The sequence below is a fragment of the Lentinula edodes genome, assembly GCF_021015755.1.
Source record: "Lentinula edodes strain Le(Bin) 0899 ss11 chromosome Unknown C8R40scaffold_7, whole genome shotgun sequence".
NCBI lineage: Eukaryota > Fungi > Basidiomycota > Agaricomycetes > Agaricales > Omphalotaceae > Lentinula > Lentinula edodes.
This window is the reverse complement of record NW_025764313.1, coordinates 1-22,944: the sequence shown is the minus strand read 5'-3', so window position 1 is coordinate 22,944 and position 22,944 is coordinate 1. Positions and strand designations below refer to the sequence as shown.

General features: G+C 44.8%; 7 protein-coding genes across 7 annotated transcripts; 5 read left to right on the top strand and 2 right to left on the bottom strand.

The window, feature by feature from the left end:
- Positions 1–296: 296 nt before the first annotated feature.
- Positions 297–983, top strand: C8R40DRAFT_1167512 (uncharacterized protein; the record flags this gene model as incomplete). The annotated part of the gene is made up of 2 exons (XM_046231026.1): positions 297–502; positions 629–983. 2 exons carry the CDS (start codon positions 297–299, stop codon positions 981–983), a joined length of 561 nt encoding a protein of 186 aa, XP_046089206.1.
- Positions 984–1,444: 461 nt separating this feature from the next.
- C8R40DRAFT_1159187 (uncharacterized protein) lies at positions 1,445–4,726 on the bottom strand (the record flags this gene model as incomplete). Its single annotated transcript, XM_046229845.1, has 15 exons — positions 1,445–1,575; positions 1,722–1,829; positions 1,903–2,026; positions 2,088–2,475; positions 2,532–2,692; positions 2,760–2,901; positions 2,969–3,323; positions 3,384–3,436; positions 3,487–3,574; positions 3,635–3,826; positions 3,884–3,983; positions 4,131–4,163; positions 4,226–4,231; positions 4,286–4,438; positions 4,541–4,726. The coding sequence occupies 15 exons, from the start codon at positions 4,724–4,726 to the stop codon at positions 1,445–1,447; spliced, it is 2,220 nt and encodes a 739-aa protein (XP_046089205.1).
- Positions 4,727–5,015: 289 nt separating this feature from the next.
- Positions 5,016–6,467, top strand: C8R40DRAFT_1167510 (uncharacterized protein; the record flags this gene model as incomplete). The annotated part of the gene is made up of 6 exons (XM_046231025.1): positions 5,016–5,123; positions 5,202–5,429; positions 5,480–5,686; positions 5,783–5,992; positions 6,196–6,379; positions 6,457–6,467. The coding sequence occupies 6 exons, from the start codon at positions 5,016–5,018 to the stop codon at positions 6,465–6,467; spliced, it is 948 nt and encodes a 315-aa protein (XP_046089204.1).
- A 408-nt stretch (positions 6,468–6,875) lies between these two features.
- C8R40DRAFT_1067166 (uncharacterized protein) lies at positions 6,876–9,052 on the bottom strand (the record flags this gene model as incomplete). Its single annotated transcript, XM_046225872.1, has 3 exons — positions 6,876–7,904; positions 7,961–8,074; positions 8,135–9,052. 3 exons carry the CDS (start codon positions 9,050–9,052, stop codon positions 6,876–6,878), a joined length of 2,061 nt encoding a protein of 686 aa, XP_046089203.1.
- A 559-nt stretch (positions 9,053–9,611) lies between these two features.
- C8R40DRAFT_1067165 (uncharacterized protein) lies at positions 9,612–10,215 on the top strand (the record flags this gene model as incomplete). Its single annotated transcript, XM_046225871.1, has 4 exons — positions 9,612–9,631; positions 9,692–9,768; positions 9,817–9,943; positions 9,993–10,215. 4 exons carry the CDS (start codon positions 9,612–9,614, stop codon positions 10,213–10,215), a joined length of 447 nt encoding a protein of 148 aa, XP_046089202.1.
- A 995-nt stretch (positions 10,216–11,210) lies between these two features.
- C8R40DRAFT_1091157 (uncharacterized protein) lies at positions 11,211–12,172 on the top strand. Its single transcript, XM_046227502.1, has 3 exons — positions 11,211–11,343; positions 11,399–11,656; positions 11,718–12,172. The coding sequence occupies exons 1-3, from the start codon at positions 11,318–11,320 to the stop codon at positions 11,932–11,934; spliced, it is 501 nt and encodes a 166-aa protein (XP_046089201.1). The 5' UTR covers positions 11,211–11,317; the 3' UTR covers positions 11,935–12,172.
- Positions 12,173–20,178: 8,006 nt separating this feature from the next.
- Positions 20,179–22,937, top strand: C8R40DRAFT_1067164 (uncharacterized protein; the record flags this gene model as incomplete). Its single annotated transcript, XM_046225870.1, has 7 exons — positions 20,179–20,335; positions 20,393–20,531; positions 20,597–21,005; positions 21,057–21,107; positions 21,173–21,365; positions 21,442–21,600; positions 21,652–22,937. The coding sequence occupies 7 exons, from the start codon at positions 20,179–20,181 to the stop codon at positions 22,935–22,937; spliced, it is 2,394 nt and encodes a 797-aa protein (XP_046089200.1).
- Positions 22,938–22,944: the final 7 nt, after the last annotated feature.

Sequence of the window (22,944 nt, the reverse complement as noted above, 5' to 3'; positions counted from 1 at the left end):
TCAGTGGAAGCGGAAAATAAAGGTGGTTTCTGGTACGGAACCAGGGATTCACGAGGGCATGTTGATCACCGAGCTCAGCCTACTGAAAAAGCCGGATTTATATTGCACGGCGAGCCATAATAGATTCATGGATATCTTTCTCTAAAACATTGAACCTTTTCTCAGGTGGAGGCTTTTTGGTAAATTGATTATAACACAGAAGGGTATCAATACAATTCTTATTTCAGACGGGAAGCGCAGCCCCTTCCTTCAGCGTAACTACAGCCATCTGCAAAAGATTGTTGGAATACATCCCAATGTGCAGTCGGCTATTCGCATTGAAGTATCGTCTCGCCGCTGGCCCACCCCTCAAAATCGGGAATCCTATTTCTGCCGCCTTGATCGACGGCCTTGCAGAATACCGATATTTTCTCGATCTTGGGTTCGAACCAGAAAACATTCTCGTTGGCGGTGATTCAGCCAGTGCTATCATCGCATACCAGCTCGTACAGTACACCGCAATGTACAACATCTCGTCGCTTCCTTGTCCCAGTGCCGCTCTATTACCCTCACCTCCCGCAGACTCCACTCTGAAGCAGGACCCAGGGAATAGCATGGCAACAAACAGAAATTCAGACTACATTTGAAGCCAGCTTGATGCTGCGTACCCTCCGGTTGCCCTTGCTGGATGTCTCCCTGCCTCAGAAATCGATACAGCATGGTTATCTCCAAGTTCCTTGAACATTCCTAATGTAGAACTGAAAGGGATGTTCTTCAAATTTTCCCCGACTTTCATTCTTGCGGGGGAGGCTAAAATGTGTCGGGCTTCCATGAGGGTTCTTTGGGAACGTATGAGGGTGGATATGGGTGTCAAGGTAACATATCTCAAAGTCGCTAAACCTCCGCATGATCTTGTCGGATTCGAGTTCATGGAACCGGAGAGGAGCTTTGCTAAGAGGAAAATTGCACGATGGACTGACAAGGTCCTGAGCGGTAGCAGGTAGTAGTGGGCTGAATAAATTTTGACTTGAGATATTGATATTCATTATGAGCGCCCTTGCCCATTACAAATGATTATCTAAAACTTGGGTACGCTTGTTTTTCACTCCATCTTCGTGCTTTGACCGTGTTAGAATATCTTCCTTATAATTCAGCCTGTACCTGCTTTTGCCCCACATATCTTGACTAGTCAAATGGCTGTCATACTGGCTGAAAACCCTGTACATAGTCGGGGCTCAACAGGGCAACAGGTGGTGGAGAGGAAAGCTCCAAAATAGGAGGAAATAGCTTGGAATTCTGTTGAGTTATCAACGGAAACGGCAAGACAAGATACTAGAAGGATGAATAACCTGGATTTAGAGCTAGTCATGGTGCAGAATGTTTGAAGTCAACGTACTTCGCCCCGGAACGGGATATTGATATTTAGACAGCTATGTACATATGCCACGCGGAGACTGTACAGTTGTTACCGACGATTCCTACTTTTCCCCGATCCTGCATCCGCCCCACCAGCAGCACTCCTGCGTATCTCCTCCTCATCAAGCCCAGCCTCTGACAGCATCTTTTCCACTTCTTGCAGGATAGGCTTGTACTCCCCTATGTGACATTGGGAGTTGAAGTGACAGTAAAAGAAGAATAAGAATCGGTTAGTGAGAAGCAGAACCTTCACGAAGCATAACATAAAATAACATAACGGGCCATAATATGCAAGGAAAATTTGAAGTAGGGGGGAGAAGACTCACTGTATCGTTCTTCAGCTAGACTGAACCCAGCGATACGAAGTTGTTTGCCTCGAGCGTCGGTCGAGGCGGTGCCGGTGGCACTATGAGCTTTTTGGGACCAGTAGTCACCTAATTGAGAGAGGAGAGTGTGGTGGTGAGTGAACCCGAGCAATCAGGTATACGAACAGAAAAGACGACGTACGAGACCGAGCATAAAACATAGCCAGCGTTTCTCCCGGTAGAGGCGTACTGAGTATATCCTCAGGCAGTCTCGTGTTATCCTTTGATACGCCCATGAACGCGGTAGCTTGCGAACGGAGTTCGGCCTTGGGTTTTAGATATAACGATTAACCATGGAGCTGAGGGCGAATACTTTGTTCTACCCACCTTTGCAATAAGAATCTTCTTCGTCGTAGTCAACTCATCCTCGTCTTCGAAGTATTCTTCTTCTTCCTCGATGGTGGCGATGGATTCTAGGTCATCATCATCATCCCTGAGGCGATAGTATAATTCTTCTTGTTCGTCTTTGGTCGTCACGCTTCCAACAATTGTTCCTTCGTCGTCGGATCCATATTCTTCGTCGTCGTCATCGGCTTCTTCTTCGTCTTCATCTTCGTCGCCATCCGCGTCGTCCTCGTCACTTTCATCATCTCCCTCTTCGATAACGATCCCGCTCTCCTTCAAACACACGAACCGATCCATTTTGTCAAGTTGGATCGAGTGAAAGTCGTCTAAAGTGTATTCACGCGACCCGCGTTCGAATATGCCGCCATAACTATGAGTGGTGTAAGGGTTGTACGATCCATGTAATGTACGCATTGCTTGACTTACATGTACAAGGAATTTTTCTGCACGGCAAGCATTGCGTTATATCGAGGTAGTGGGGTGGTGAGTATCGGGTCATCCGGATCAATGTCGTCTCCGATAAGTCGCTTTGTGGTAACGGTTGAAGGTGCTTGGGGTGTTGCTTTGATGGCAGATGTTTTGAAATCCTAGGTAGAGAAAACAGGAACGGTGAGCGCAAGTCGAGTAAGAGTACATGCGGAGGAAGAAACTCACTTCGTGTTCGTCGTCACTCTCATCGCCACGCTGAGGGGGAGGTTGAAGACCTTGCTTTTTCCTTCCAGCACCGGCCTTTTTCTTTGGCTTCCTCAACGTCAAAGATAACCATCGGCCTTTTCCGGTCCATTGGTATGCGTTCCTACACGGCATCGTCGACATCATTAATCTCACTGAAACTAAAGAAGAAGAGACGATAGATAACATACAAATCATTCCAAAATACACTCTCCAACGTCTCCTCATTCGTATCCTCATCCGTCACACCACCGAACATTACGCCCATTTCCTTCGCTGTCCACGCCGTCATCGTACATCCCGACCGTAAGGCCGGAGCATAGGCCGTCGAAGGACGTTTCCGTCGTTCCCATTTAACGGTGGGATAATTTAAGGCAAGGAGTTTTTTCTTGCTTGTTGATGCAGCAGGAATACTGGGTGAAGAGGATGAGGAGGGGTTGGCATTTTGGGCACTCGGATCTGGAAGAGACATTTTGAGGACCCAGGTGTCTTCGAGCATGATACCGACAGGGCGTTTGCCTTTCGAGTATTCTTTGCAGTATCCGCCTGAAAGGATAAAGAGGAGTAAGATTGGATTTGCCATGATACTGAGGGTGTGGACGTTACCGTGAAGGATGACTCCTTCGGAAGTTGCTATGAAGGAGAACCCACTACGAGGACTAGCATCATGTTATTAGGGACCTCTCGGATCAGCCAAGTGACGACGTACGAAGGACGACTTTCGTTCGGCTTGTATTCTATCAGCCGCCAATTGTATTCTTGCGTATCAAATAGCCAAAGGTCATTGAGGTATCGTGCTGGAAGTAACAACTTCAAATTAGTACAACTTCAAAGTCAGAACACTTGAATAAGCGCACTTGTGATGCCTGGATCGAAAAAGCCACCAAAAAGAACGATATAATGTTTCCAAACCGCCATTCGATGTCCAGACCTTGCCGTCGGTCTAATTTTCGTTTCGATTCGGTCCCAAGAATGCGTAGAGATATCGAAACACCAAAAATCGCGGTAGTGGTAGAACGTCGTTTGGTTTTGAGAGGAGAATTCACCACCTAATGAGTGAGAAAGCAATGTTAGCAGGGATTAACGAGAAAGAATTCAGAACACACCGAACAAGAATAATTTCCCTCCTCCAGCTGCTGTTACCGCGACGGCGTGTGCTGACCGGGGACCTGGGCAAGTAGGTGATACGAATTTTCGCCATTCGTCCTGAGGGAGTGAGGGCGGTCGTGGTGAAGGTAAGAGGTGACCGGTGATTGCCGCGAAGACGGGACAGAGATGGTGGCGGTGGTAAAAGTAGAATCAATGAGTGCGCAGTACGGATAAAGTTGAAGTTAAAGTTTCGTTGTTTCTCACCTTCTCTGGCGAGTACCGAAACACATCGTTATACTATAACAAGAACTCTTCATGAACCATTATCGTAGCCAAATCGAACTAGATCGGAGACCTACAAAATACTAATCGCAAGTAAAATTCAAAAAGGCATACAGAACAGTTACAGTTTCACATACCGCTTTGCCATCTTCACTGAAAAATTCCCCTCCAATGAACCATAAATGATTTCCAGTAGGACACGCCGTCAATGTAGCGTTAGCTCTCCGACTCGGAGGCCCTTCAACTAATTCCTCTGTAACAGAATGTGCCGCTTCCCATTCTTGTCGCATCTACTAAATTTAAATTTAATCTTCCAGTTAATCTATTGGATATTTCAATGGATCCAATACATCCATATTTCATGAATTGTTTTTACTATGGTATCTACACACCTGCTCAAGTATGCTCTCCAAATCATCCTCATCGTCTCCATCTTTTCCTTTTCCTTTCCCTTTGGCACCTGCTTTGTTGTTGTTGTTCTTTTTCTTTTCTTGTCGTTCAAGTTTTTGTGCTGCTTTTGCTTTCTTTGCTGCTTTGACGGATATTTTCACTCCATTGACCGTTTTCGTTTTCGCCATGAAAAAAAAGCGTTTGACAACCGTTGAATGAACAGAATGATATGACGTAATGAATAGGCTTATCTATAGCTCACGGGTGAAAGGTGAACCGAGCGGGTGAATGTTGCACCATACAACGACGAAATACATTGTACAATCCCCGCAAGACTCTTTGGTTGAGCTCATCGTTATACTTCCAGGCTCACGCTGGTATCATGGCTCCAGAGATTATAAAAATGCTACAATTTCTTTCGCTTCTAACAAATCACCCAGCCGGAGTAGCCTCAAGTTCCCTTCATATCAACCATTCATGCCGAACTCCGAAGACTCCTCTTTCTTTTCGGTGGAGATCTTGTACTCTTTCACCACAGAACAGTTGGAGCTCCTGAACAGATCCTCTGAGCACCCAGAACTTGAGGTATTTTCTTTGTATTTCCCATTTTGAATGCGTACTTCAAATCTCTGAAATACTTCCCATTTCCTCAATGAATTCTAGCCTTTTTCCATCGCTCTAACCAAAGCTATCGAAGAACGAACGAATATGCTCCAAAAACCACCACCAAATGAAACTGACTGGACCTATTTTGGCTCGTTGGTATTAAATTCACGGCTGTTTGCGATAATCTACTATGAGGACCACCGGATTCTCCCATTTAATGGCACTAAACATACCGCGAATACTACAAGCAAACCACTTGATGTTCCTGAAGGTCTACGAGATATCGTAAGTAGGCGTCAGGATGATGGAATGGTGAACTGAACTGGCTGTGTTAGTACGATAGATTCGCATGCCATGATTCCAAGATTAACCTCTCGTCTGTCGTCACACATGCAAGTCGTGCTTTAGACGTCGCAAATCGTGGATTCGACTATGAGCGTTCGACAGATCTCCCTGTTGGTCGTCTATTGAACGATATTGGCGCGCTGTACATCATGGAAAACATCTCGCGTGCTGCTTTATACCTTTCTTTAATCAAAAAGGTAAATTGTAATTCACCTGAATAGTACCTTCTCCATAACTTCGTCGAGGCGTCCTCGGATCTACATAAGCTAATTCATTATCATTACCACTGGCAGGGCGTTCTGATTTTCCCGCAAACCTATACCGAATTCAAGAAAGAATGCGGACTCATCGACGGGCCTCTGGATGGAGATGATGTATACTTTGAATATTCCGCCTCGAATTTCCAGTTTCCACTTCATGCCGCCATCGCCATCTCGATACTCATCCTCTTAGTGAGTGTTACTCTCACAGAAGTGAATACTAGCTATGAACATCTTATAGAGGTAAGTAATTTATTTATTCATTCTCATTTTTCATTTTTGTTGGGGTTGTGCTCTGTTTCACTGCCGTTACGATCTACCAACATTTCACCGTCCCATCCCTTCACCAATCCCATCTCCCAAAACACTATAATTTCAATTTGAATCTTGAACCCCTCTATTAACTTGAACAAAACTTATTTCACTTTTATTTTTCTGTGAACCAGGTAGCCTACGAATTAGGCCCCAACCGACCGAAGAATCTCCGACAGATCGAATCATTCATGTGGTCCAAGCTGATTGAAGTAGCTGGAGGAAAAATTACTGCACAACAGATGCTTTCGGATTCTTTGGACGAGATACGTCGTGTGGGAATAAGCGATGAGACGAATAATTTTTTCATGCCTAACAGTGAGTTTCCAAGTTGCTCTCATACTTTTTTCTCTTCATGAAAATACACGCACTGCGCGATTTTATCCTATCCTCAGGTCCTTGGTAGGAAACTACTTTCATATTGATCCGAACTTGTGAACATCATGATAGGTTCGAATAAATCATAACTCAGAAATACAAACGGAGGCACGGTGTTTTCCCGTAAACACTTTTTGACAATGACAAGTGTAGAAGCTACAAAAATGAATTGAAAGTCGATTATATCGCTTCGTACGCGCTAAACCCAATTCGCGCTCTGAGCTGCCAACAATGATATTTAGCCCCTTCAACATGCTACTGGAGTTCCAGAGGCGGACTTACAACTGAGGGACGTTCATGAGAAAGAAAAAGCATAGCAGATGAAACGATTATTCATAGGATAGGAGATGATCCATGTCCAAATATGGCTTTCACTCGGCTCATCTCCTCTTGATTAATTCTACCTCCCTCCCCTCCCTCACCATCGTTTTGTTTCCTACTGCTTGACTCTCCGAATCTCCCACCGCGGTCCCGTTTTATCCTTCTCCTTCTCTCTATCCCTCCCTTCTTTCCCTTCTCCGTTTCTCAAATCTTTCACAACATCTTTTGAATTATTCATAATAACGATAACCTTCCCTCCCGAACCTCCTCCATTATCCGAATCCCAGTGGTCCACCCTCCTCAGTTTAGGACATTTCCATGCCAACAGACTAGCCGTTTCGTCGTTCTTGCGGATTCGGCTGCGGTCGGTACTCGACCCAATCGAGGAAGAAGATGAGGAAGAAGCAGGGGAGGAAGAAGATCCATTGGATAGTGATTCGTAAGACGACGCGAGAGATGCCTGGGCCTGCAGAGATATTTCGTAGAAGAATTTGATACCATGGAACGTTGTGAGTTCCGGAGCTGAAGAGAGAAGTGTAGCCCATTCGTTGACATTGACGGTGGGTACATAAGAACCACCGCCACCACCGGATCTCCCATGTCCGTACCCCTTGATCCCCAAATCCAACCAAGTCAGCTTTGGGACAGAATCAATCAACTTCCTAATATCATCCATCTCATTCCAACTCTCCAACTCGACCCTTCTCACATGGCTCCCAAAACGACGGAGATTAACGAAGAATAGAGGGTTTTTCATTTCCGAAGACGACAATTTAACGCCTTTGATCATTTCGAGAGGTCTTGGTCCGGTTTCATTCGGGCACGCGAGAATTGTGCTGACTACATCCCGATGTGCTCTGAGTTCACGAAGACGTGGGAGGGAGTTCGATAAAAACACAATTTGTTTGTGGAAAGTGGATGAACTGAGGGTAGAACTGATGTCGAGGTGGAGGACCTCGATGTTGGAATGTGCGAAGAGGAAGGTGCTGGCGGCAGAAAGATTGACGGAGGAGGAAGAAAAGCGGAGATTAGCAAGTGTCAGAGAGGTGAGAGAAGGCCAACGACCAAATAAGAACAGGTCGTCGGCTGAGAGGAGGGTTTGAGATGAGGAAGAACGCGGGTGGATGTAGGAAATGTTAAGGGACTAAGACGCATAATGGATTTAACAGGTACGTCTAAACGGGATTAGGGAGAACATACCACGAGATTCGGACAACTGTTGAGCATCCCTTTGACACGAGTGAAATCTGGATGCTTTGTTGAACCATACGCGTGTCGAGTTGATTGAAGTGTGACCGCTTTGAGTTGGCGCGCCTGGAAAGGACGCGTTGAAATCAATATCAGTACCATTATATCAACGAGGGTTGGACTCACCACCGCGTTTCGAGCATCGCTTGCTGGCACATCCTCATCCTCACCCTCTTCGTCTGCGACGACCATAGGCGCAAATACCATATTATCGTTAATCTCCACTTCTTTCAACGCATGTACTTTGAGAAGTATTGGCCAGAATGTGTCAATCGAGATCGGTGAATGATTACAACTCCAAATGAACGACTCGAGATGGGCCATCTTGCTCAAAGCATCGAGTAAATACTGCTCTTGCTTTATATGCATGGCCAATTCATCGTCGGTATCTTCCAAATCCGTCTCGGTAGATGATATTCCACCCGGGACCATCTCTCGAGACTGGTTAGACAACGACGATGAGAGTGTACCGTGACCGATAGCAGTCCCCGGCCCCGATACAGCACGCTCATCTAAAACCTCCAACTGCCTGACGTTCATCGCCAAAGACCGATGTACGCTCAAGTGATTCCACACACTAACACTGCTCACTTTACACTTGACGACTCGATAATCAAAATGCCTAGGAATAACCACACCATGCATCCTGGAGCAAGTCATCGCGAGATTGAGCAAATCCGCGCGTGACGAGACATGGAAAACAATCGCGTCGAGGATTTCCGTAGGTTGATGAGTGATAAGAGTTCGTTTCGAGGGTGTAGACCCGACGAAAGGCTCGACGATGTTAAGCAGGTGTAGTGACAATCTATGTTCTTGAGGCGTGAGGCGGTATTGACAACCACCGACGCGTGAAGAGAGAGAAGAAAGGAGCTTCAACAGGACATTGAAGGCCTGAAAAGGATCAGTGCGTGAGTAAGAGTTGAGATTGACGTCGATAATGGGCGATGTACGACGGATACCACGGGTTGCACCCGTAAGAGAGACCAGAGCGCCAGACTTGGGCCTTGACGCGTCGGATTTCTTGGACGACCGTACAGAGAGCATTTTGGGCTTCGCGGACGTTCGAACGGCCTGCCAGCAGCTGAGCCCTGGTAGTTAGATAAGAACCCACAGAAACGTGGTGTGGGCGAATCAAATGATACAGATTAATATTTAATATAGTTTACACATAATGGACCGCCTGTACAGCCCGTACATTTTCACAGCAGGCTACAGCAGGTGAGAGGGCGACCAACATCTCCACTCAATTTCCTTCGACAGTTTTCGACCAAGCTAAATTACGGAGTGGGTCCGTTTCGTGGATTGATAAGTTACCTGCCAGAGACTTGCGTAGAAAGATGTGGGTCACAAAACCAATCAGAAATGATCGCGGAGGATCGCGGTAACCCCATCTTCTCAGCTATGAATTAAATAAAGACCCAATATCGAGATTGAACGCGTGTTTCAAGAAAGGAGGAGGGAGTTGGAAGGAAATGAACCACGCTACTTCCTTCCCTAAACCACCACTATACTTGGTCCTTCAATATTCAACGTTCAACGCGAAACAAATGAAAGAAAACCACGTGACTCTCCTTTTGGCGACTAAACTTATAGACCTACCACCATGTCGACCTCTGCAAATAGGTGAATCCTCATCTCGGTATCGAGATCATGAATTAGTTTGTCAGTTGATGTACTCTTCAGGTTTCACGAGCTATTTCCACCAACATTAGACCTTTACCCACATCCTCCCGTTGCTAACATGTTGGTTGAAGGCCATCGTACACCCTAATACTTTCTCGGCTGGGTGATGCCCTTAGTCGTCGCAGCGGAACGATTCGGTACTGACGAGGAGAATTTTCGCGCGGATCTACTGGGTTATTTAAACCGTGGTGTTCTGTCTCCTAAATGGCATAAAGTTACAGCAAATTCTCGTGTGCTCCAAGAACATCCTCAGTGAGTCATACGACTCATTTGAGATCAGAATTATGGCTTATCCGACTAGGTTTCTGCGTCCGCCTCGAACAACGAAGTGGCTTGAGTCCAGTGGTCGGATTCCCCCAGATGACACCCGAACGTACATTATAATTGTTGTCGCGCGCAACACTCGAGTTGAAGGAATGCGATTGTTCGAGGAAAATAGTGCGGCATTAATTCAAGCTGCAATGGAGAGCATCGAATTTCCTCCAGAAAAGCGAGCTGAGCTGAGATGGTATAGATTTGTGTAACTTCGGCCATGCCTTTCATAGTTTTAATTGTTGTATATCAGATAGTTTTCCTCCCTGCTTTTAGTGGAGCTCTTGGATTTTTTGTAAACATCTCAACCGGATATTCAACCGAGGCATTGTTTTCGTTGCTGTTTGAGGATCAAACAAGGTTTTAGGATAGGATAGTCAAATTATACTGGCTAAATCTGATTTCTGAATGACCAGTTTACCGTACTGTACATCTTCTACTTAGATTACAGTAAAGTCATTGCCCAATGCCCATTATGTCTAATAACTGAGGATCAAGCATTTGTTGTCATTGATAAATAATTGAAACATTGGAAGGATTACTGCAACATACCTAAACAATCACTGTTCTCCCATTACTGAGACTACGCAAAATGGCTTGCTCATGTATAAGATGGTAAGAGTAAAGTAGGTAAAAGTAAAATGCTTCTAGAGTTGGCATTGCATACAATTCATGATACTAGGACTCAATATCAGTAAACTCTTCAAAAGAAGTTATACTGTGTTGGGTAAGTGATCCGTGCAAGTTCTGCGCAAGTTATGGCACATATATTCCGCGCAAAACTCTGTGCATGGTTACGGCAAATGCTAATGGCCCCTTTACAAAGAGTTGGGTGGCTATAGACTCCAAAATGGCTGAGTAGAACACAGATGGAACCTGCAGAATGCAGTCCATGAGTGTGGTTGATGTCAATGTTGAGGTTCTCTGTAACTTATTGATTAGTGGAAATGTCACAGAAGTTTCACATATCATTGTAGAGTCATGTAAAGTACCTTACAAAGTGGCCGCACTACAGTAATATCTGTGAAATTTTGTTTCACTGAAGCTAAGGCTATATACCATATTAAAAACCGTCCTCATGTGGGAACTCGGGTTGCATCTGCGTTCAACTCGAGTTTTCTAAGCGAGGACTCGAGTTTCGATCCGACTCAATCGGCGGCAACACTATGTGCTTGTACTGTTCATTACTAATTAAGCCCCACTTGGTGTTTTTTGTTTTTTTCAATTACGTTCAGGCTTGTATATTTTCCACGTGGTATAGTTGTTTAAATATCAATCTTCGGGGTATTCTGAACACTCCATCTTGAACCCTGAATGACCATGTCGAGCGCTCGAACCAAGTGATTATCCTTCTGGCATTATGTCTTAGGGCCTCCTCCATTGATGATTTGACAGGTTTGATGAATTATTTCCTCCTGTTTTGGAGCTAAATTCTCCGCCTCTTATATCCACTATGCCTGTTGAAAATATCCCGACCCCAAGATATCTTCTGGGTTGGGTTATGTCTTGGGGTGATGCGATGGATCACTTTGGTAGAGGTGGAGACGATTATCAGAGGGACCCCTTTGGTTATTTTAACCGGGGTGTTCTAACTCCAAACTGGATCAAGATAACGGAAAATGCACCTGCCAGTATTTTTCGAAGACATCCTCAGTGCGTTATCTACACATTGTATAAACTTGCGGCCCTGCTCCTGACTTTACTTTGAATACAGGCATATACGTTCACCACGAGTAATCAATTGTCCCAAGAATGGTGCTCCCCCAGGCGAAGACTTCATGAAGTATGTCATCATTCGCATTGCACGGAACAGCCCAAGTAAAGGAATGAGTTTATACGAGGAACACAAGGAAAAAATCATCGAAGCAGCAATGGAAGCTATCAATTTTCCTGCGGAGAAGCGAGCTGAACTGAAATGGTACAGAATCTAAGTAGAACTTTTGACTGGTACTTGATACTTGTGTCTTTTGTGTAAAATGTATATCCGTTCCTTCAACTTGAAATGTTCTTGGGTCTTTTAAGGAGTATTGCCTTGCAGACGCAGCCGCATAGTTATCTGTGGGATAGGATAGGATAGGATATGAATTATACTGGCGAGGTCCGATTCCCGAACAACCAGTTTACCATGTATTGTACAATATTACATAATGTTGTACAATAATGGAACACACATATCTAATACAGGGGGGCGATTATGATCATCCATGTCCTGGTTATTGAGGGGAAAAGCAGAAAAAAACCCCTCCCATGGTATCATGAATTACACGGTCTTCCCTGCCTCAATATGCATGCAGTGTGTCACTCCAGCCGATATATTTCAACTGCATAGAATACTTCCAACACCTCATGCACATACTTTGCCAGCAACCCCACAACCCTCTTATCTGCCAGTAACTCCCTAAAGAGCTCCCATCCATCCCTATAGTGCCGTGCAAAATGGGGTATCTCCTTTATCACCCTTTGCATAAAGGCTTTCCTCAGCTGTAAGACCTCGCAGCTGTTGCTGCATTCAAACAAAACATGTGCCCCATCTTCCACTTTTTCCCTACACATCCTACACAATCTTCTATCATGCTGCACCATTGGTTTATTCCTCTCTGCCCACCTTAGTCTCTCCACTGCCAATTTGTGGTTGCTTGTCACCATGTCAATCAAGGATCTTCTATGTTCACTTATTGGTATCCTCAAGTAGTGTCTAAAGGCCAGGGTCCTTACAACCATTTTCTTTGTCTTCTTGTCATACTCTCTTCTGTCCCTCAGCACATCCCTTGTTTTGTTTGATGTGTCCACCTTTTCTTGAATATCTTTCTCCATTGATTTCTTTACTCTATCCATTACCCCATCAATATGTTGCACAGTCAAGTCCTTGAATTCTGGTATATTCCAGATCACCCTGTGAGGTAGTCTGTCTAACACTTGTACCATTTCCATAAAGACTGAGTTCTTTCCCTGCTCTGCCAGTTCATATGCTTGTCTGCATGCCTTCCATGCGAAGTGGTCCCTCTTCAACAGCACTAGATACTTCAGATTCTTCAAGAACAAAATAATTCTTCGATAGCAAATTGGCCATAGGCCTGAGAACAGTAGTGCCACCATTGATCTATCATTTAATCCCAACATCCTCCTTATGAAGTAATGCTGTACACTCTCTAATTGCTTTCTTCTTACATCATAAATGTCCACTATCACTTCTGCCCCATTTTTCAAATAGGGATCAACCCTGCCCATGTACAGCAACCATAAGTTCCATATTGGAATATTTTTCCCTACAAACACCCTTGCATGTAGTACTGCTCCTGCAGTCTTTTTTGCTTTCTCAGCACTCTCCTTGTACTGTGTAAGACCTGGGTCAGAATAGGTCTTAAGGTAGGGTTTGGTATATGAAGGTTTATGTTGTAGCTGTAAGACCTGGGTCAAAATGGGTCTTAGGGTAGGTTTGGTATATGAAGTTTTATGTTGTAGCGTGCTAGGAGCAGGCTGGAGCTCGAAGGGAGCTACGAGAACCGCGACCGAGGACGGGAATGACCTAGTAGTGTCTGGAACGACAAGATGATGACCCTTGAGGGGGTCCCTAGGAGGTCCAGGGGAGGTCCCTAAGGCATAGGGAGGTTAAGGAAGAGTGCGGGACCGTACAGTATTGCGTAATAGGAGTTGTACTCGCTAGAACGTCAATATAGGATCAAGTAGGTCGTATATGCAACTGGGTCTCGAGAGTGTAAGCTCCCGAGAAGGGATATGTCAGGAAGGGTAGGTCCCTGGGGGCTGAGCTTGAGGATGGACGTCCTCGATTGTGGGAGGTGGTAACGGAGAAGCAATACGTAGTCCGACGTGAGGGGTAGCTTCGACGTTACCTAGATCGAGGTCCCGAAGCTTACGAAGTAGCTAGGGAGCTCTGGGAGGTTTGGGGAAGGGTAGCTCACCAAGGCGGGTAGGCGTTGGGGAGCTTTAGTAATGTTCGAGGGAGCTCGGGGACTCACTCAGAAGGCTTAGACTTGAAGTGAAAGCGTATATTCGATTGTATAGATGATCAGAGAGACAATAGACAGAAGTAGAGAGAAACAGAGGTAGAGAAACAGAGAGTAAAGAGAAATCCGTATGGTTAGCAGGTACAAAGGGACAGGGACTGGACCTATGCAAAAGGGTGTGTGTTCAAAATATACCAAGCTGGGGCTTTGGGACGTATCAGAGCTACTTAAATAGGTACAGGAAGTGATCAAGGGAACATCAGGGGCCATGAGGCGTGTAATCGAGATTAGTATCTTAATGGGGTAGGTGTAGGAGGGCTTTGACGCGTGTCGGGGGAGGTTTAGGAGCTGTCTTGGATAGGTACAGGCGTGGATCTGGGGAGGTACGGGCGTGGATCGGTACTGAGGGGTGAGAGTGTTTGGCTGATACTGGGGCTGTCCTGGTCGTCACCATTAAGAGGGCTGTGGATAATGGTCGAGGCATGACAGTAGCGTGCTAGGAGCAGGCTGGAGCTCGAAGGGAGCTATGGGAACCACAACCGAGGACAGGAATGACCTAGTAGTGGCTGGGGCGAAGAGATGGTGACCCTTGAGGGGGTTCCTGGGAGGTCCAGAGAGGTCCCTAAGGCATAGGGAGGTTAGGTAGAAGGATGGAACCTTGTAATATCGCGTAGTAGGAGTTGTACTCGCTAGAACATCAATATAGGAATCGAATAGGTCGTAGATGGAATTGGGTCTCGAGGTTGTAAGCTCCCGAGAAGGTATACGCCCGGGAGGGGAGGTTCCCGGGGACTGGGCTTGAGGATGGATGTCCTCGAGTGGTGAAGGTAGTAACAGAGAAGCAATACGTGGTTCGACGTTACTTAGATCGAGGTCCCGAAGCTTATAGAGCAGCTAGGGAGCTTGAGGAGGTTTGGGGAGGTTAGCTCACCAAGGCAGTAGGCGTTGGGGAGCTTTAGTATTGTTCAAGGGAGCTCGAGAACTCACTTGGATTGCTTAGACGTGGAGTAAAAGCGTGTATTGGATCATATAGACGACCGCAGAGACGATAGACAAGAGTTGAGAGAAACAGAGATAAAGAAATAGAGAGTAAAGAGAATTCCGTATAGGTAGCAGGTACAAAGGGACAGGGACTGGACCTATGTAAAGGGTGTGTGTTCAAAATATACCAAGCTGGGGCTTGGGGACGTTACGGTAACGAGCTTGCCTCGTTTTTGTGTGAAAGAGAAAGGAAGGAATCTAATGGGCACTCCAACCAACCAATCTAATACACAATATGCGAGTTCACTGCTATCAAATTTATTTAATAGCAAGGGGTAGCGTTGGCAAAGGTTCCACAAAGCTTTGAGAGCTAAGTAAGAAGCTTTGATCAATCAATTTGAATCGTTCTAAGGATTCGATATATTCCTTTGATCAAGGTAGATTCAGCACGATTTGTGCTTTGGTTTGTATTGATTTGGGTATATCAAGAATTGGGGGTTTGAATCAAAGTAAATTAAAACCGAAACACACAGACCCCTACGGAGGGCTAGAACTATGTGCTGGCACAACCACACAGCGTGATTTGCCCTTAAGACCAACGACTGATCCTAAGTTTGAAGGATATCCAACAACTGGATATACTTCTCGTAGTCACAAGGAGCAGAACACAACGTTCCTATACTCACAAGTGCCGGGCCCGAATGGCTGCTAGCGAAGAGGTTTCAGTCTGGCGGGAGTGTGTCTTTCCTTTTTACGGATTAGCACTGCAACGTCGTCCCAAAATCACTTGTATTCCAGATACATCGGATCGCTATTTATACATACAGAATATAGAGTCGCACAGTACAATTAATTTAATACAATAAACGTTCGGAACCGCCAGGAAACTTCTACACTCGGTCAGATACCATTTAATTTGAATCTACATGTCCTTATTTGGCCCATATTGGTTCCAAGATTCTAGTATACCTCCAAACATAGGTAGGTACTTCGATATTCATTTAATTTAATTGTTTTTGGAGAATGACTCGAATGGTGTTCAACTGTCATTGCTGTTCAACACTTACTTCAATCGTTTGTCACCTCGTCCGGAGGCAAATCAGCTCTCCTCGATTCTAATCCTATCAATCTGATTCATCTGGATTAAACTAATTGCTTCTCTCTTTCAACAGACACCCATTGTGCCTATACTCTATCAAGGGAGTTACGCATAGTATTCATTTAATTGTATTCTTCAATATTTTCTACGTCAGGACTCTTTGACATTCATTTGATATGTCTTCGGAGCCTCGCAGTACTTCGATCGTTCTTCTAGTCATTTTCCTCAAACATGCAACTTGATTGGTCTATTAGACTAAATCACAGTCTTTTAGATTAATGCATGATCTTGTTCTAGAAGGAGTATTTGATAATTCCTGAGTTCTAGAAAGTCATTTCGAGTCAATCCTCGGCTCATGGTCACTTGAGTAAGTTCTTCCAAACTCCTGCCAGTGTAAGGTCCAATAAGAATACCCTTGGTATGTCATACGTGAATGGTCATCCTTCGGATGTAGTCCGAGTCTGGTATAATCCTGCTTGACAAACAGGTAGACTGCTATCCGAAGGTAGTATCGGGGATGGGTAAACTAACCAACTTGTGGTAGTATGGGTATATGGTCCCTTCAACTTATTAGACTGATTCAGTATTGACTTTGACTGTCAATCTGGGTCTCAATTACAGTCCTCTCGATACAAATCTATACGTGAAAATGTCACAATTCACAGCATAGACGTCTAGCCAAAATTTAGGTGTGTCAACGGAGCTACTTAAATAGGTATGGGAAGTGAACAAGGGAACATCAGAGTCTAGGGGACATGAGGCAGGTAATCGAGGGAGACAGGTGATCGAGATTGGTACTTAATGGGGCTGGTGCTAGGAGTTTCGTATGCGTGTCGGGATGGTTGTCAGGACTGTCTTGGGGAGGTGCGTATCACCAGTGGTACTGTCTTGGGGAGGTGCGTACTACCTCGGGGATGTCTTGGGGAGGTGTAAGGAAGCGTGTGGGCTGGTGCTGGGGTTGGTCTGGTTGCGGTCATGTTAAGATCATGTACACCGTGAAACCGTGCCAGGGCCACAAGGTGTCTAAGTGCGGAAGACGAGTGGGACAGTAGTGAAGTTATTAACAACACCGCCGTTACGCCGTTAGTCCCCGGAGATCAAGAGTAGAGAGAGGAGCTAAGTAGCAGCCACGTCGGAGCGGCGGCAACGCCGGTGACGAGGAGCGAACCAAAGAACATCTAAGTCCTAAGGTTGAGTAGAACGTACTTCAAGGCGTTGAGCCTGAAGATTTAGAGAAGAGCTCAGTTGGGAAGGGAGATCTAAGTTGATAATTAAACTGAGGAACTACAGTAGCGTACAGGCAGTATTTATATCTATGGAGCGGCGCATCAGTGCGGAGCGCCAGACTAACTACTAGGAGCTATACGAGTAGTACCTGCAGGGTAAAGTAAAAGACAATAAGGAGGGACTAGAATGAAAGGGTATGTGTAGCGAGAAAGAACAATAAGGAGAGATTACAATAAAGAGGGATCTTCGGAATACCGAGCGGCGTAGTAGGGCACCGAGGCATGGACTTGACAGGTCAGGGCATGACATACTGCTGCTGATACATGTCCACTCCTGTTGTCTGGTGCCAGATCCCCATGTACTTCATCTCTTTTTCAGCCTTTTGCCATACAGTGTAAATGGCAAGCCCTCTGTCTCCTCCTTTCCATACACTGCATAAACACACTTTGGAACTGATGCAATAAATCCAGTCTGTGCAGAATATTCTCCAAATTGGTTGAGTTTGGATTGAAAGCTTATAGGGCACATTGTAGTCATTAATACATCATCTACTTGTTCTGTATGATTGACCACTTTGTCATATAATACCACATCCCCTGGGTGCTCACTAACTCGGAAGTCTGCAATTGCTAGATTCAATAGCATAGGTGTTCCTGGGTCCCCCGTCCAAGCTCCAATATTTGAAGTAAATGCCTCAGAGAAAGAGTCTGCCACCTGTACTACATTTGCCAACTTTTGGTACATTAGCCGCAACCAATCAATCAGTGGTCCCCTGATGCCCATCCTATTCAGCTTCATCCACATCATTGGTCTATTTGTTAGTGGAAAGGCATGTGTCCAGTCCATGTATGCAACATATAATGGCTTTCCCATTGCCTTAGCTGTGTCAACCATGGCCTTGGGGATAAATGGATTGTTGGTGGTTCGGTATCCAGGCCTAAACCCATTCTGGGTCGATGGCAGTAGATCCTGATCCTCTGCATATTCCCTCAACCTTCTGTCTATGATTAATGTGAGCATTTTCAGAAAGCAACACTCTAGCACCACCAGCCTATAGCTTGAAGGGTCATCCGCCTCCTTCCCCCGTTTCAGTATACCCACTACCAATGCAACTAGCCATGCTGAAGGAGCTGTTCTGTTCTCTATACAGTAGTTCAACAACTTTACACAATTCTCATTTGGAATCTTCATAATCAGCTTATAATCCACCTGGTCCACCCCTACAGAGCTGTCTAGGTTCTTCATTGCAATATGTGCCTTTGCTTCCTCAATCTCCTCTTCCTGTATTGCACGACTAAAAAATTTCTGCTGAGTTGGATCCACATTTCTATCTGGTATCATTGCTTCCCATTGCTTCCACTGTGCCAAATACTTTGCATCTAAATTTGGTGGGATAATGACTGGGCTTTGCATGCGTGACCGGAATTCCCTAAGCAGCTGTTCAATGGTCACTTCCATTTCCTTTGGTTTGCCATCCATCCAGTTAATATATAAGGACCAGAACTGTGCAATATTTTTGCAGTTTTGTAACTTCTTCAGGTTATCCTCCTGAATTTTTGCAACTTTTGACCTCCCTCTGTGTGAAACTTCATCCTGTCTCATATCTTTGACCCCTGCTTTTCTCTCCCCCCCTACTTCTTTGGGTAGAGCAGTTGAGACCTTCTGACCTTCTAGTGGTGATAGGCCAGAGGTATTGCATTTCCATGGTACCTCCTTGAGTGGCCTATAATTGCCTGGTAAATTCATTGTAGCACCCTTCTTGGCCAGATTATCTGCCTCATCATTATTCTGGTTTCCACTGTGGCCCTTGACCCATACAAATCTGGTTGAGGCTGCTCTCTCTTTAAGTAGAAGTGCGATGTCCTTCAGTATATCACCATTTGGTATATTCCATCCCATGGCCAAGTGGCGGGCAACCCAGTAGCAGCATTGCCTAATAATATACTCTGAGTCTGTATATATTATCAGTGCCCTGTTTGGATCCATTTCAAAAAGGGCTAAATATACTGAATATGATTCTGCCCTATTATTTATTTGTTTTCCAGGTCCTGGTACTCACACACTTTGATTCCTCTTTGGGTTCAGGCCATAACATATTCCGGCACCAGCTTGTGCAGAATCAGTTCCCCCACCCAGACATGACCCATCTGTATACTGTGACTGGGTCATTGGCATAATAGAAATTCCCATAGTATTGTTTCAGTGCCTCTTCTTCTGATAAAGCACTTGCAAGAATCTTGTTATAAAGTACATCTGTAGATTCATGTAGAGGCTGTATCTTGACAGTCATTTTCTTCTGCTCCTTCACTGCACTGGCTTTTGTTTGGAGTGATAACTCCACTGACATTGAGAGCATAGAGTGATCTGACCACCTATCTTCCTCCTGCTTTGGGTTACCATGTACTCTCATATGCTTTACTGCATTCACCATGTTATTTGACTAGGTATCGTATATATCGGCGGGTACGATATGAAAGAAGCTGGAGACTCTCAATTACTGGTCATGATTCAATATTCCTTCCTCTTCCTTTCTCTCTTCGTTGCCTCAATTTGCTATGCCGCACCACCCGGATACCTTAGCTCAAGGGAGTCTGCCCAGCACCCATTAGTGGAGCAATTGATCACCATTGAGCCAGAGTGCAATGCAGCTGAGCAAAAATCTATCCGCCATGCACTTTCGGTCCTATAAATCTTGTATATCAGATATAGTTTTCGGACGGTTTTCCTCCCTGCTTTTAGTGGACTCCTCTTGGATTTTTGTAAACTTATCAGTGCGAAAGTGGGCCATTGCGTTACCCGCGTGGCATGTACGAGTCCTCAAACTTCAATGATTATTGTAGGATTTTAGATCTACCACTTAACTTTTTTAGACTGCCGGCCCCCGGCGGAGCGGCACCAAAAACATGTGTTCCCAACGTGTTGTGATTTTCCTTCCTTCACTCTCGACTACAAGCACCATGCAATACACCCCAGATAAAGTTCAGTATTCGAAGTACAGCCAGATCCAAGTTTACAGCGACCCACAACCGATGTTGATGAAGGGTCAGGTGCATATTTCGAGTGAGTTTTAGCAAGACCTTCCGTTTGATCTGATGATAATTGATAATTGCATTCAAGTTGTTCGGATTTTCTGGAAATCTTCAAGGAGTGAGGATTGGCAATGGAGAAAGCATTTTGCTACTATTAGTATTGATGGAAGATCAAGAAAAAGCCTTGATCACACTCTGGCGTCTGAATGGAATGAGAAAGTGACCTTGTGAGCCAATCCCTGATGTAAATTTCATTCTTCTTGTTGAAAGCCTTAATCTTGAGACATATCAGTGGCCCTGGCACATTGAACATTGGCATATATGCAAAGCATGCAATTTTGCAGAACATGAAGATAGGATCATTCGAAGAGGATCTTGAAACATTGGTATCACAATCTCTAAACAAGAAAGTCCTTTCTCGACCATTACGGGGATGCTCAGGATCCGAATCTGGTCTTGTTATCAATTTCAATGTCGAGTGTGAGATTGGTCAAGATTGTACAGCTTTGAGTGCTTTGGTCCAAAGAGCCAAAATACAAGCATCTCGACTTTCTCAATTACAAATGGTGCCAAATAGTTTGATGGATGTGATGGCATGTACCAATGGCAACATTGATGATATGGGTAGCCTCAAGAGTACATGGGGTCCTTTGCTTGAGAAGCTCCAGATATTTAAAAACTTGGCAGGAACTATTGCAAAAGTAAGTTCAATCTTAGATTTCAGATTTTATGACATTTGCCACAATTCTTAGGTTCATCCATATGCCAAAGTTGCGTATGATGTAATTTTTGTCGCATCTGAGGTAAAAACTTCAAACTATCCTGCCTTGCTTCAAACTCAATGAAATTTTACTGTTTGCTTCCACAGATCGTTCTGAAACAGATGGAGCGTGATAATAACATAATCAGCCTTGCAGAGGCTATGGATGATGCCTGGGCCTTTGTGAAGGAAGCTGAGCCACTTTCTCAGATGAATTCACGTACAAATATCATAAATCATCTAGCTCAACAGACAACTGATTGTGGATATTTCATTTCTGCATACTGTGGCAATAAATCTTGTAAGCAAATTTGCATTGTTTTCGCAAGTTCTATGGTACTGCCGCATACTAAATGATATAATTAATGACTTTCAAGGGGTACGACGTGCCTTGAAGCACTGTTATATTCCGACAGATCAAGCCATAGTTCAGTATGGACAGAAATTCATTGAGCTCAAAGCTGCTTTACTGGGACATAGTGCTATCAGCACTGAGATGATGGTGTCACGTATTCTGAGAAACATGGTCCAACTTAGTAAGGCTAATTTGTCTTCTACTATATAATTGAGCCTGAACAACTTGACAGAAGAGCAAATGGTTCTTGAAAACTTTCCTTATGCCGCTGGTGCTTGTTTTCAGACTGAAAAATGCTGCCATTTTTCTACTCGCCAGGAGATCATGAGCAAAATAATCGGCTGGATTGATAACCCGGAACCTAATCCGGGAAATATCTTTCTGCTCACCGGTGCTGCTGGTACTGAAAAATCTGGTGTTGCACATGCGATTTCAAAACATTACCATCACCTAGACCACCTAGGCTCCTCAATATTCTCTAGTGTACCAGATGAAACAGTCGAAAAGACCACGATACCCTTTCATCTAATATTTCCAACGATTGCTCGAGATATTGCTGATCTTGATCCCAAATTTCGGCATGCATTATATGCAGCCGCAAGTTCAATGGCAGTTCGTACAAGCCGTAGTCCTATGGATCAGTTTACCAGCTTCATTCTCACTCCAAGCCAATACTTGGCCATCTTGGGGCCAATTGTGGTTGTTCTCGATGGAATTGACCAGATGCCGGAGTCTTCAACACGTGGAAACTTTTTGTCAGTCCTAACCCAACGAGCCCAAGACCTTCCATCGAATTTTCGCATCCTGGTCACCTCCAGACCAGACTCACCTATCATGCATCATTTTTCATCTGTGAAAGCTCTCACTGTCAAAATAGAGGACTTTGATCAGCAGTATACCAATTATCGTCTATTACAATTTGCCAGATCACAGCTACATGCCAGAGGTCTCAATATAAAACAGGAGCAACAGCTCCATCTCCGATTGGTACAAAAATCAGAAGGGTCCTTTCAATGTATGGCCAAAGCCTGCAGTGAATTGTGTGGAATGAATGTAGAACTGGATAGCCAGGCACTCTCATTGCACTTGCCAGGAAGGGAACAACACATGCCACTTGTTCCTCCTGAAGACTCTTTGTACCAGCAGGAGATAAACTACCTGCAAAGAACCGGAGGAAAGACAATCACAGAAGGAATTGATTTCCTAAAGGGCAACCTTCGAAACAGCTCTATTTCTATGACTCTGAAAGAGATCATAGACTTTCGAAAGCTAGCCAATGAAGAATTTCAGGGGAACTCGCATGAGAACACCCTTGGGATCATAAACACTCTTTTCCTCAACCCCAGTGATGACTACTTTGAGAGGTTCCTCTGTAACAAGGCGCGCAGTGGAGAGCTAGACATGACTGGTTCAAATTATCACGTTGCATTTGCAAAAGCTTGCTTAAGGTTATTGAAGATGGGCTCAAAGAGCTATATCATGCCTGTCATGCCTCGCCCCAAATTCCATATCCCATAAGCTCCTT

Excerpts from the sequence above, each read along its gene's own strand:
- C8R40DRAFT_1091157 (XM_046227502.1), top strand. The coding sequence starts at position 11,318 with ATGACCATGTCGAGCGCTCGAACCAA. Across the intron at positions 11,344-11,398 it reads ATGTCGAGCGCTCGAACCAA|GTTTGATGAATTATTTCCTC; the intron begins GTGATTATCCTT and ends ATGATTTGACAG. Across the intron at positions 11,657-11,717 it reads ATTTTTCGAAGACATCCTCA|GCATATACGTTCACCACGAG; the intron begins GTGCGTTATCTA and ends CTTTGAATACAG.